General features: G+C 66.7%; 1 protein-coding gene across 1 annotated transcript in view; it reads right to left on the reverse strand.

Annotated features, from left to right (window-relative positions):
• The window catches only part of ZFPM1 (zinc finger protein, FOG family member 1), a 62,455-nt gene extending 50,790 nt beyond the window's left edge, over window positions 1-11,665 (reverse strand). Inside the window, exon 1 of the mRNA XM_069497888.1 lies at window positions 11,547-11,665. Coding sequence (XP_069353989.1) covers window positions 11,547-11,586 — 40 coding nt within the window. The 5' untranslated portion in view covers window positions 11,587-11,665. The remainder of the gene's footprint in view (window positions 1-11,546) is intronic.
• Between the last annotated feature and the right edge of the window lie 226 nt (window positions 11,666-11,891).

Raw genomic sequence — 11,891 nt, forward strand, 5'->3', positions numbered from 1 at the left:
CACTGCTGCTTCCGGGTTCGCTGAGACCTGGATGTTTTACCCAGTTCTCCCCCATCCAGCTCCTCCAAGGCTGAGGGGGCTGGAACCGCGATGGTGCCCGCTGTCCAGGCAGGGAAACTGAGGCCGAGGGGTGTCACGTACAGGGGGCAGGGTCTGAACTCCAGTCACTCCATCCTACGCTCACTCCTCCCACGCACGCTGGAAATAGCTGACTTCCTTTAGAACACTGAAACCAAACCAGACCCCAAATACCGCAAGAAAGCGCCTTTCTCACCAAGGAGCCTACTCTCTCGGGGCAGAAGAAATGACCCCGAAAATAAGCAAGCACAGTGGCAGGCCAGTCTCAGCCCATGCCCTGCGGCTCCCGGGACAGGGCTGTGTGGCCCCCAGCAGCCACTTGCCCTCTCTGTGCCTGGTGGGAGAGGTGGGGTGCCCACGGCTGTAGATACCCCAGAACCCCCAGCCAGGATGGAGACCTAGACCTCGACCAGGCTTCTAAGTTAGAGTCCCTTCTGCTGCCTCCTGTGCTGTGTGACCTTGGGTGAGTTACTCAACCACTCTGAACCTTGAGTTCCCCAAGGCTGCTGGGAAGACCCATTGCCACAGTGCAGCCAAGCCCAGGCCTTGCATGCAGCAAGCGCCTGAAAACTTCCTGGCAATGGCCATCACTCAGACTATAGGAACCGGTGCGTCGGGGGGGGGGGGGGGGTCCCAGAACACTCCCTCGGGCCTCCTGCCTTTGGGATCCCACAGAGTCTCATTTTGCAAAAATTGGTAAAAAAATAAATTCAGAAAGAGGGAAAACCGGCCAGCAGCCCTGCACCCGCCGGGAGCCCCAGGCAGCCCCTCTGGGGGCGCTTGGCCACCGCAGGAGACGTGGAGGCTGCCAGGGCCTCGACCTCCCCTCCTGCGCAGCGGGCCCTGCCTGCCCCTCCCCGCGCTGCCTCACCTGTCCCTCAGCGGGAGGATTAGCCGCACGCCAGGCCCTAATCGCAGCTAATGGCACCATCAGCGCCGGATCTCGGATCAGCTGAAGGAGGCGGCTTTATCCAGACAGACGCAGCGATGGCACCTGAGTCCCATCTGGGTGCTGGCTGTCACATGCGGCCGCGAAGGCAGGATGGCTGGGGACGGGGTGGGAGACAGGCCGCCAGCCCAGGGGGGCGGGCCCTGCCCCTTCCCAGTGGGTGAATGGGGCTCTGCGTGTCCCCGACACTCGCCGGGCTCTGCTCTAGGCCCGGCAGCCAGCAGGGACCCAGACAGGGGACACTCCTGCCCGGCACTGCATCCTCCCAACAACCTGCGGGGAGGGTGCTGTGCTGGCACCTACGTGACAGATGTGGAAACTGAGGCACAGACATACCCCCCCCCCAAGGGTTTGAGCCCAGGCAGCCGGGTCCAGACTCCTGGCTCTTCCACCCTCTGCCCCTGCTGCAGGGAGGGGCACAGCCCCCGACAGGGCCCGGCAACCCCTGCCGCGAGCTGACTCTGGGCCCCGGACACGGTCTCCGTACAGAGGCCGCGGCGGCGCAGGCCGGACACTCCGTGTTCAGCCCAGCCCGGGGGCCGGGACAGGCTGGGAGCCACGGCCAAGGGCGCCCCTCCCGGCCCCCGTCCTCCCCACCCTCCTCCCTACCTTCTTTTTCAAAAACATAATTTATCTGTGTATTATCAAGAAATCCAGACACTTTAATCAGTGAGCTATGAAGTCAGAATTTCCATTCTTATCTGGGGAGGAGTGGAAATGGAGGAGATAGGACGGACTGGTGGGGAATGCTAATGGGCGGGACAGCCATGGCCGGCCGCTATCGCCCCATTATCGCGGCCGTATCTCGCCAACCATCTCGCGCAGTAATGGGGCCAGTTCAACTTTCCCAGTTATCACAGGAGCTGAAACCTGTGCCCGCCAGAGGCCCGGATGGGAGACAGTGCGGCCAGGAGACAGAGCGGGGCGGCCAGGCCTCAGCCACCGATGGGAGGGACGGGGGTGGCCGGCCAGCCGGGGCACCGGAGGGCCGGGGTGCCCACTGACCACGAAGGCTGCCACAGGGGGTGTGGGCGGGAGGTCCCTCTGCTCTCTGGGAAAATGTTTGGTTTTGATGGAGCTGGGCAAGGGCCTACTGCCCAGGAGGGGAAACTGAGGCAGCCCACCTCAGGGTTCCAGGGGGCTGGGTTGGTCCCAGGCCTTCCTGAGCTGCGCAGGCCCACGGCGAGGAAAGCGGGTAGGGGGTGCAGGGGACGGCAGGCAGGGCAGGGGTTTGCCTTGCGCCCTGCAGGGTCCCCTGTGCCCGCCGGGACAGGCCCCGGAGCAGGAACTACCTGTGATAAAAGCAGCTGTGTGGGGACGTCCTAGTGGCTCCGCCACTGCAGATCCTGACCTGAGGCACAGCTCACCCACCGCAACCACACCCCTTAACTGTTGGGGGCTGCTCACCTGTGCATACGGCCCCCGCATGGGACGGAGCAGCCAGGGCCCGTAAGTGCACACCTCTGTCCATGGGGAGGACGGCACCCCAAATCCATTGTTCCAGCCCCCTGGGGACTAAAAGGGGTGAGTGAAGTGCAGAATGAGGGTCTCACTCAAGGACCCCCGGCCAGCCCGAGCCCCATCCCAGGGCTCTGGAGCTTTGGGACCTGTCCCCGGGCTTGCCCGGCCCAAACCGTGCCAGGTCTGGCCACAGCTCTGGGGTCTGTCCTGCAGTGCTGAGGCCCGGAGAGCGGAGGGGCTGCCCGAGTCCACACAGCCCGCGGGGGCCCGGTGGACCCCAGAGCGCACACCGCCTGGAGCTCGGCCAGGCCTCAGCTTCCTAGGCCTGAAAGTGGGGCGCAGGGAAGGGTGTCCCACAGAAACCGCCACCGTGGCCACCCTGCCCTCCCCACACAATGTCTGCGGGCGGCTCCTTCCCCAGCGTGGGGAGCTCGAGCTCCACGGCTGGGTCCGACCTCTAAACTCTAAGCCTCAGTTTCCCCCTCTGTGCCCTGGGCTTCCCTCAAAGGCTGCGGAGAGCAGGATGTGAGGTCATGGCTATAAAGCCTGGGCACGGTGCCAGGCACAAGGCAGGGGCCTAGTAAGTGCGCAGTGAACACTCGCTGTGGCCCGGTGACCGGCAGAGTGTGCAGGGGCCTCGGGCCCTGGGGCTGCGTGGGGCGGGGTGGGGGGGGCTGCTTGAGACCTGCGGCCGGCAACGGTTCTGAGCCTCGGCCTCCCCTCCCGTCACAGGGGTCCAAGCGCCTGATGCCAGAGGAGGCCACCCAACCCCACACCGGCGGTTGAGAACGCAGGGCTGTCCCCGGGGGAGGCTATCCCTCTCAGGTCCTGCTGCAGGAAGGAGCCAGCTACACTGGTCCTGGGCCCTCCCCTTGGGCTCCCCGAGTTGGGCTCCCGGAGCAGGGCTTGAAGGGGAAGAGGGAAAGTGACGCGGGAGGCCGTGGCGGGTGCGAGTGCCGGGGCAGGTCGGGACCCTGGGGTCTTGAGGTCGGGCGCCAGGAGGAACGGCCAGGGAGCGGGGGCTGCCGCAGACACGCGGGCAGCCCAGTGGTCAGCGCAGGGGAGCGGGGGTCCCACTGCCCACAACGCGGAGCCCACATGGGCTGGGCCCAGCTGCAGGTCGGGTCCCGCCAATCCTCACGACCCTGGGGGTGACCGTCACCGTCCATTGCACGGCGGGGAACCGGGGCTCAGGGAGGAGCAGTGACGCGCCTGAGGCCCAGGCCCGGGCAGACACGGAGCCCGCGGCGCAGAGAAGCAGCGTAGCCGCCTACACCACAGGGGTCTGAGAGCCTGGACTCAGGGTCCTGGCCTGCCCACGACGGTGCCTGCCCACGCGGAGGCTCCCGGAGACAACCCTGTCCAGCAACCCCACCTTCTCAGAAAGCTGTCCCCTCCTTCTCAGAAATCAGCACACCCGCCAGTTCTGGAGGTCCCGGGACGCAGGCCAGCCTGGGAGCCGGGGCTTCTGCCAGCTGCCCCGCCCCAGGCCCTGTTCCCTAGGAGCACATCACGTGTGCGACCCTGGTGTGGCCACCTACCTTCTCGGAGCCTCTATTTTCTTGTGTGCAGAATGGGTTGGGAGCCCCACCCTAAGCGGGTGCCTGGAGAGTCACAGGAAGGGACATCTACGAGGTGTTTAGCAGACAGGAGCGCACAGCCTGCTGGGCCGACGCTGGCTGGCAGGTCCCCGACCCCATCCAGCCCTGGGGTGGGGGGCAGAGGGGACCAGGAGCGCCAGGCCCGGGGCTGAGTTCTGGCCACAGCCAGGCTCACAGAAGCTCCTGGCACCCATTCTACAGGTGGGGAAGTGGAGGCTCTGAGCAGCCGCAGGCAGGGGGCCCAGGGGAGGCGGGGGGGCGGGGGGCTGCTTATCTGTCTAACTGGGCTCTGGCCAAGGTCAGGCTGCTGCCTTCTGCCAAACAAGGGGCCCCGAGGAGGGAGAGGGAGGAGGAGAGGAGTCCGGCTGGAGGGCCCCTGGGGCTGCTGGTCAGGGGCTCAGGGGGCACTGCCCAGAGAACACTTTGGCCACCCCTGGGGCCCACAGACCCGGATCCCGTGTCACATGGCCTTGAGCATGTCACCACCTCCCAGGGCCTCAGTTTTCTCGCCTGTAAAACGGGTCGACCAACACTGATGATGACCTTAATGGCAGGTAGGATCCCGGGGCAGGAAAAGGGCAGATGGGGCCTGGGCGTGGGGCCGGCCGGCCAGGGGGCACTGTGGTGGGTCAGGGGGAGTCCCGCCGCCCTTCCGGCACTGACACGGGAGGGGAGGGAGGCAGGAGACTCTGAAACGTCCGCCCTCGGGGCTTCTGGCAAAATACCAATAATGCAACCAGCAGCTCCATGGCTGCCACCAGCGACCCCAGGGTGACACCTCACAGTGTGTCCAGGACGTGACGCACCCCACGGAAGACTGGGAGGGGCTGTTCTGAGTCAGCCCCCACCTCACAGGCAGACGCCGAGGCCCGAGAGGAGCCACCTGCCTACGGGGTCACGGAGGCCAGGCCGGGAGCTGCACCCTCGCTCCCACCCGGCAGTCCCCTGCGGCAGGGACGAAGGCTGGTCTGCAGCCAGGAGCCCTCGGAGGGTGCAGCCCAGGCCCGGGGGGGGTGGGCACAGCCCCTGCAGCAGGGGACAGGAGACAGGAATCTGGGGCCTCACCAGGCCTCCGCCCCACTGTCCTCGGCCTGCCCTGTGGCCCCGTGGGCAGCCGGGACACCAGGCCCCAACCCGGGTCCCACCGGGCCTGCTCCAAAGGGCGGCAGTAAGCACCTGCTGCATACCCCCTGCATGAGGGGAGGGGCTGTGTCATTCCTGTTCCACAGATGAGAAAACCAAGGCCAGGAATGTCCTCGGCTGGGGGCCAAACCTGCCACCCTCCCTCGGGTTAAGTCAGGCCCAGTCTCTCTCAGCCAGACGGTCCCCTCACTTCCTGCTGGCCAGGGGCAGGACCCAAGTCCCAGCCCCTTGGAACGTTCTCGTCCTCATTTGAAAATTGAGGCATTGGACTGGGGTGTGCCCACTGAACCGATGGGCAAGTTGAGGCCGCGAGCGGGCACCACACTGAGACCGTTGGGCCCAGGGGTAGACGGCAGCTCCTGCGAGGAACCCCTGGGCTGCCTTCTTGCGGAGACCCCACTCCTGACCCGCTTTCCAGGCTGAGATGAGCCCCCGGCCCTCCTGGCCCTGCCAGCTGCGGCTGGGGACCCTCGCCGAGCTCCCTCTTCCTTGCCGGGCCTTCAGCCCCTGTGGAAGGGGCACAGGGACCCTCACTGGGCTGCTGGGCCCCGGAGCCCCCAGCTCTGGCTGGCTTGGTCCAGACCCTTCCAGAGCTCGGGTGGGGGAGGTGGGGGGAGAGCACAGGTACCATCGACAGCTCCCCAGCACAGCCAGCCCCCTACCCTCCGACCAAGAGGAAACCCCAGCCCAGAGAGGGTAAGCAACACGCCCAGGCGGCCCAGCAGTGTCTGCCTGGCAACGGTAGTGGGAATGGCAGGAGGGGAGGGCCGGCCAGGCAGAGGGGTAGCGTTGGGGGCCGCCCACGACCAGGGCTGGCAGACCGAGCTCTGCTGGGCCGCCCTGGGAGGCAGCACGGGCAGAGGGATTTGTCTCAGACAAGCTGGAATCCCGGCTCGGGCAGAGCAGCTGACCGTGAAGAGGTGGAGGAGGAGGAGGAAGGCGCTGGTGGCAGCTGTCTCAGGTAACAGGTGTTTCCCTTTGGTTCTCACAGAAGTGCTGGGGGGCAGGGGCTACCACTGTCCCCATTTTGCAGGTGGGGAAACCGAGACTCACATGGGCAGGCCATGCCCCTAGCGCCATGGCCAGCAAGTGGCAGAACTGGGACCTGAGCAAGCCACCTCCATTTCATGCCGAGTGTCCCTTTGGTCATTCATCAGAGAGTTCCAGCGAGCCCACCACGGGGACAGGGCAGACCCAGCCTGCTCTCAGGGGGCTCGCAGACTGCGCGGGGCCAGTGACGGCACAGACTGAGGACGGTGGCCGGTGGGGCTCTGAGCACCAGAGCAGCCGTGCAGAGGCACCGTGGCCAGCCCGGAGCCCAGCATTCGTGGGACCAACGAAGCCAGAGAGAAGCCACCAAGCCTCAGCCTGGACCGAGGCCCTGACGCAGCACTCAGCCCTGGGTACTGCTGGCTGTCCTCGTCCTCGGGACCACACACTCTGTTTGCGACTTGAAGGTAGCCAAGCTGAGGACCCCGGGGACCTGGGCCACGCCTGCCCGAGAGGGAGCAGCAGAGGAGGTCAGGACAGTGGACCTGTGGCTGTGGCCTCAGTTTCCACCTCTGTGAAATGGGGACAGGAGCTGCTGGGCGCCTCGAGGAAGATCCAGGGGTAGGGTGGCCAGGTGGGCAGGAGCCTGGCCGGGCACCCGAGTGCGCTGGGCCGGCCGGGGGTCCGTGGGGTCGGTGATACCCATCGGCAAGGCAGCAGCTGCCTCCAGGAGGAGGCCTGTCGATGGCAGATAGGCCCGCGGGAGCATTATTCACGAGCCCGTCAGGCCGGGGACGTCTGGTTGGCATAGAAACAGGAGATAAGGGCACAATTAACGGCATCGCATTCCCTCCTCCTTTCTTCCCCAACTGACCCATTTAAATCCCTGGCGTGCTCGGTGCCACGCTGGGTTCCCGGTGACCTCCGGGGAGGGGCCGGCGGCGGTCCCAGGCCCCAGGCAGGGCTGGGCGAAGCCTCCCAGGGGCTGTCCCTGAGCACGAACCTCACAGGAAGGAGGCCACCTGCGGGTGGCAAGGGCAAGACCCCGGGGCCTCTGTTCCCAGAGGCCCATTTCAGAGATGTGGAGACTGAGGCCCGGGGGCAGGCAGAGGATGGTGAGAAGCAGCGTGATATTCACGGACACACAGGTTAAGAGCACGGCTGGGATCCGGCACTTTCTTGGGAGAGAAACTTAACTTCTCTGGGGTTCAGTTTCCCCAGATCCAAAACAGAGATAAACATAGGACTCGCTGTATTTAATACGCGGCCTGGCACGCGGTGAGCTCTCGAGTATGAGCTATTAGTAATATCACCGCCACCAGACAAACGGGGAGCGGCCTGTCTTCCCTGAGGCCCAGGAGTGCGGAAACCACCAACGGCGTGGAGGCAGGGTGAAGCCCACGCCAGCCTCGGGGATGGGAGCGTGGGCTGGTGTCCCCAGACCCCTGCTGGAGTCAGGTTCAGGGGCAGGGGGCGGGGAGTCCCTCCCAGTCTCTGATTCCCTCTGCTAAACGGCGGCGCTCAGCCCCTGAACCCGGGACCCCGAGGCTGACCACGCCCTCGCCGCACAGCTCGAGCGCCCGCTTGCTGCAGGCGCTGTTCATTCAGGGTGAACAGGGCCAGGGACGACTGGGCCAAGGCCAGCTGAGGACAGCACTTACACTCCCCTGACCCTTGAATGGCAGACAGGCGCCACACCCATTTTTCAGAGGGGGAACAGGCTGTGGAAGTGACTTGCCCAGGGTGGCCGGGCTGCCCAAGCCCTTTCCTGTCCTGTCTGCCATCACACTGGGGTAGGGGGCATCTGGAGGTGGTCCCGGGAGCCTTGACCCCTGGGCCCTCCCACACTGGGAAGGGAGTGTGGATGGCTCCCTGCAGACGGTCCCTCTTGTGCTAATAAAATATAAAATACCGCAGAGACCAGCCCCTTGCCCTCCCGGCCTGACCCCCCTTTGCCCTCCCGGCCTGACCCGGCTCTCTCTGGAACCGGCACCCTAGGCCTGCAGGTGGGCGGGCGTGTGACTTTGAAGCTCGGAGTGAATTAGTCATCCTGCGGCTACCAATAATTTGTTTGATCAAACTCTGAGAATGTGTGAAAAACGCCCTCCTCTGAGAGGGAGCAGCTGGGATGGGAGGGGCCCCGGGAGAGCCCCCAGGCTCCTTCCAGAAGCTCCTCACCCACCAGCCTAGGTTTCCGTGGCTTTTGGGACTCATGGGCTCTGTACCCCTCAATGCTTCCAGCCGGACCTGGGGGGCTCCCAACAGCCCTGGGGGTTTATTCCTGTCCCGGTCTCTCAGGGAGGGAGCCCAGGGCTTAGTCCCAGCCTCTCCCACCCTCCTGACGTCATCCCCCCACAGCATCACTGCCCCAACAGCAGCTGGCAACCCTCACCCCAGTTTTCAGAGCTGGAACCTGAGGCCTGACAGTGCTGGAGGTCGCCCCCTTCCGGGAGGCGTCCCTGACCCAATGCACCCCCCTGGTCCCAATGCACCCCTCCGGTCCCTGACACCCCTCTGGTCCCTGACACCCCTCTGGTCCCCGACATCCCACTCCACTCAGCCCCAGTCCCTGATCCGCTCACCCCCCAATCCCGCTGGCCAGGAGGCTGCGGCTAGGCCCAGTGCTGGCATACAGCAAGTGCTCAATAAACCCAGTCGAGGCAGCTGTGCACAGACTTTCCCTCCTGATTTGGGGGACCTGCTCAACGAGACGCCAGCACGGTGGGTTCCCCCCAAACAGCCCCGCGGTGGAAACCACCTTGATTTTCCTTTTCAAGAAAACTCCAGGCAGGTTACACCTGATACTTGCCAGGAACCAACAGCCCGGCCATGATTCACGGGGAAACACACCCTCTCCCGGGGAGGTGACAGACCCTCCTCCGGCTGTCCTGCGCCACCGACAAGGAACTGGGCGCTGCCCTACTTTCCCCCACCCGCCACGGCGCAAAGTCAGTTTTCTTTCATTTTGACGGACTGTCCCGCCGGCCACCGGGCGAGGATCAACTTCTTGGGAACGAAGTGTGTTTGGGGAGAAAACTCCACACGGCGGAGCGCGGGACGCCCTCTCCCCGCCCCCGCGCTTCAAGGCCCCGCTGCCGCCACGCCCCCGCGCGCCGTCGCCTCGGGCCGGCAGGCCTGGTGGCTGCAGATAAGGCCCCTTATCGCCCCCGGCGATCGCCATCGGCGGACCCGCCTGGCGCTTATCGCTGCGCACATCGACCGCGCGGGAGGGAAGCGGCGGCGGGGGGCGCGGGGGTCCTGAGCTCGCCTGGCCCCGCGTTCCGGCCTATCGGCGCGGCCATCTGGCCGGCCAAGGCCGCGCTCCGCCGCGCCCTCCCGCCCCCGCGTTTGAAGTTAATAAATGGAAGCGCCTATCGCAGCCACCATCGGTCGCGCCTTATCAACGCGGCACATCTATCTCGGCGCGGAACAAAAGGCGCACGGAGGCGCGGGCAGCTGCGCCCCGGCTTTGATGGGGGCGGGGGGCCCAAAGCGCTCCGCCCCTCCCCCTACACCCGCTGCCCGGCCGCAGGTGAGGCCCCGGCAGCCGGCGCCGCCGCGAGGGCCATCAGCACCGCCGCTGGCAGAGGGTGGCCGGGCGCCGCCGCTTGGTGACAATCGGCCCTGGCGTCTTAACGTGCGCAGATCTGCCAGGGGAGGAGGTGCCCAGGGCCGCGAGCTGCGGGAGGGTCCCCGCCCCGCCTCCTGGTCCAGCCTCCCCCGCCTGGGTACTGCGCGCGCTCAGGGCGGGCCAGAGGGCCCGGGTCCCGGTCCCCAAGTGCGCGCTCGCGGACCAGCTGGGTTGGGCTCTCGCTCCGCTCTCGCGCCCTTATCAGCGCTGGCGATCGGTTCCCAACCTGCGATCTCCCCGCGCGGCTATCAGCATTTCTCATCACCCGAGACACACACACACACACACACACACACACAACCGCGCAGGGGAGGAGGGGAAAGAAACCAGAGAGCCAGCGCAGATCGGGACCTGTGGGTGGTTTTTAATACTTGAGTTGACATGATAGAAGGCGACTTTCGGAAAACAGGTCCCGTTTGCATTGGGGGAGTCGGGTTACGGGAACCGGATTCATGCCTGCGCTCCCCCTGACTGGGGACCTCCCGCAGGCGGCCCACATGGGGTCCTGGTGGCAGTGGTCACGTAGACAGAGGTGTGCCCAGGAACCTGGGGCTGGGCAGCGCTCCCCACTCGTCGCCTCCTGGCAAACAAGCACAGACGACCTGCGGGTCTGCCTGGGGAGTTGGCCTGGGAGGAAGCCTGAGCCTGGCCCTGGCCTTGGAGGCGCGAAGTTAATGGCTGCGGTGGGGAGGGGAGCTTCCTGTGCGCTCGCTCCAGAGTGGCCCCAGGAGCGAGGGGCGCTCTTGTGGGGGCATGGCACTGTGGACGTGCAGCGGTCCCCTAAGCCCCCCACCCAACTGCCCATGGACCCACTGTCGAGAAACTTGGTCGTGGGCAGGGGCAGACCCCGGCCCGGCCCAAGAGCCTGGAGCCCCCTCCCTGACTCCAAGCAGCCCCTTTGGATGCCAGGGCGTGCCCGTGGGCATCTGGGGGCACCGTTTGCTGTCCATGCCGCCCTGGCCAGGACACTTGGAAGGTCCAGGAGGTGTCACGGGCAGGCAGGGCTTGGGTTCAAGACAGTGCCAGAGCTCGAGGGTCTGTCTGGGTGGCTGGAGTCAAGCACAGGGGCTGCAGCAGCTGCACGCCAGACCCCCACCTCGACCAAGGCTCTGCAGCCGGCCGGGTGGCAGTGGGCGTGGGTTGGTCCCCTCCACGGGGCCCAGCGTTTCCACGCGGTCCCAGGTGTCCCCTCTCTCTCCCGGGTCTCTCTCTCCCTCTCGATACAAAGCCTGGGAGAGTCAAGCGCCAGATAAGATCACAATTTCAGCCCGTCCCGACAGAGCGATCGTATCAGGATGGGACTTGCAGAATGGAATATTTTAAACTTTATCTGAGCCCAGATCGGGCCGCCTATCGCTGCACCATCTCGGAGATGCGGGGGAGGGGCAGGCCGCGAGGTGGCCACGCACCGCCCGGCCGCGCCCCCTACCACTCTGTTCCGGCCCCCGGGCGGCCAGTGCCTGGGCCGGACCCGAGCCCGGCCGAGACGCGGGGCCGCCAGCGGAGATTAGATTACGGGGCTCGGCACTGCGCGGGGGGCGCGGCGCGGGGTGAAGGTCGCGGCGCTGGGCGGCGGGCGGGGCGCGGGGGCGGCGCTGGGCGGCGGGGCCCGGGGGGCGGCTGGGGCGCGGGGGGCGGCGCTGGGTAGCGGGGCGGGGGGCGGCAGGACCGCGGGCCGCAAAGTTTGACTCACGCTTGATCTGCCGGGGGTTGCTCTGTTTCCTCCTGGACATGTCTCCGGCGCCGCGCGCCCTCCCGGTGGCCGCCTCTAGCCCCTGGCGGGCGGCGGCGGGCGGCGGGGGCGCGGCGGGGCCGCGGGGCGGCTCATGCCCCCGGCCCCTGGGCTCCGCGGCCGCCCCGGCCCGCGCCCCAGCCCGCTGCGTCCGGCGCGGGAGCCGCTGGCGCCAACGCGGAGGCCAGAGGCCCCGGGCCTGCGCTGCGGGCGCGCGGACTCCCGCGGGCGGCGGGCGGGCTGGTGCCGGCTCCTGCGCTCCCGCGCGCGCCGCCGCCGCTCGCCTTTTCTCAATGGGACCTGCGC

The sequence above is a fragment of the Eulemur rufifrons genome, chromosome 23, assembly GCF_041146395.1.
Source record: "Eulemur rufifrons isolate Redbay chromosome 23, OSU_ERuf_1, whole genome shotgun sequence".
Classification (NCBI taxonomy): Eukaryota; Metazoa; Chordata; class Mammalia; order Primates; family Lemuridae; genus Eulemur; species Eulemur rufifrons.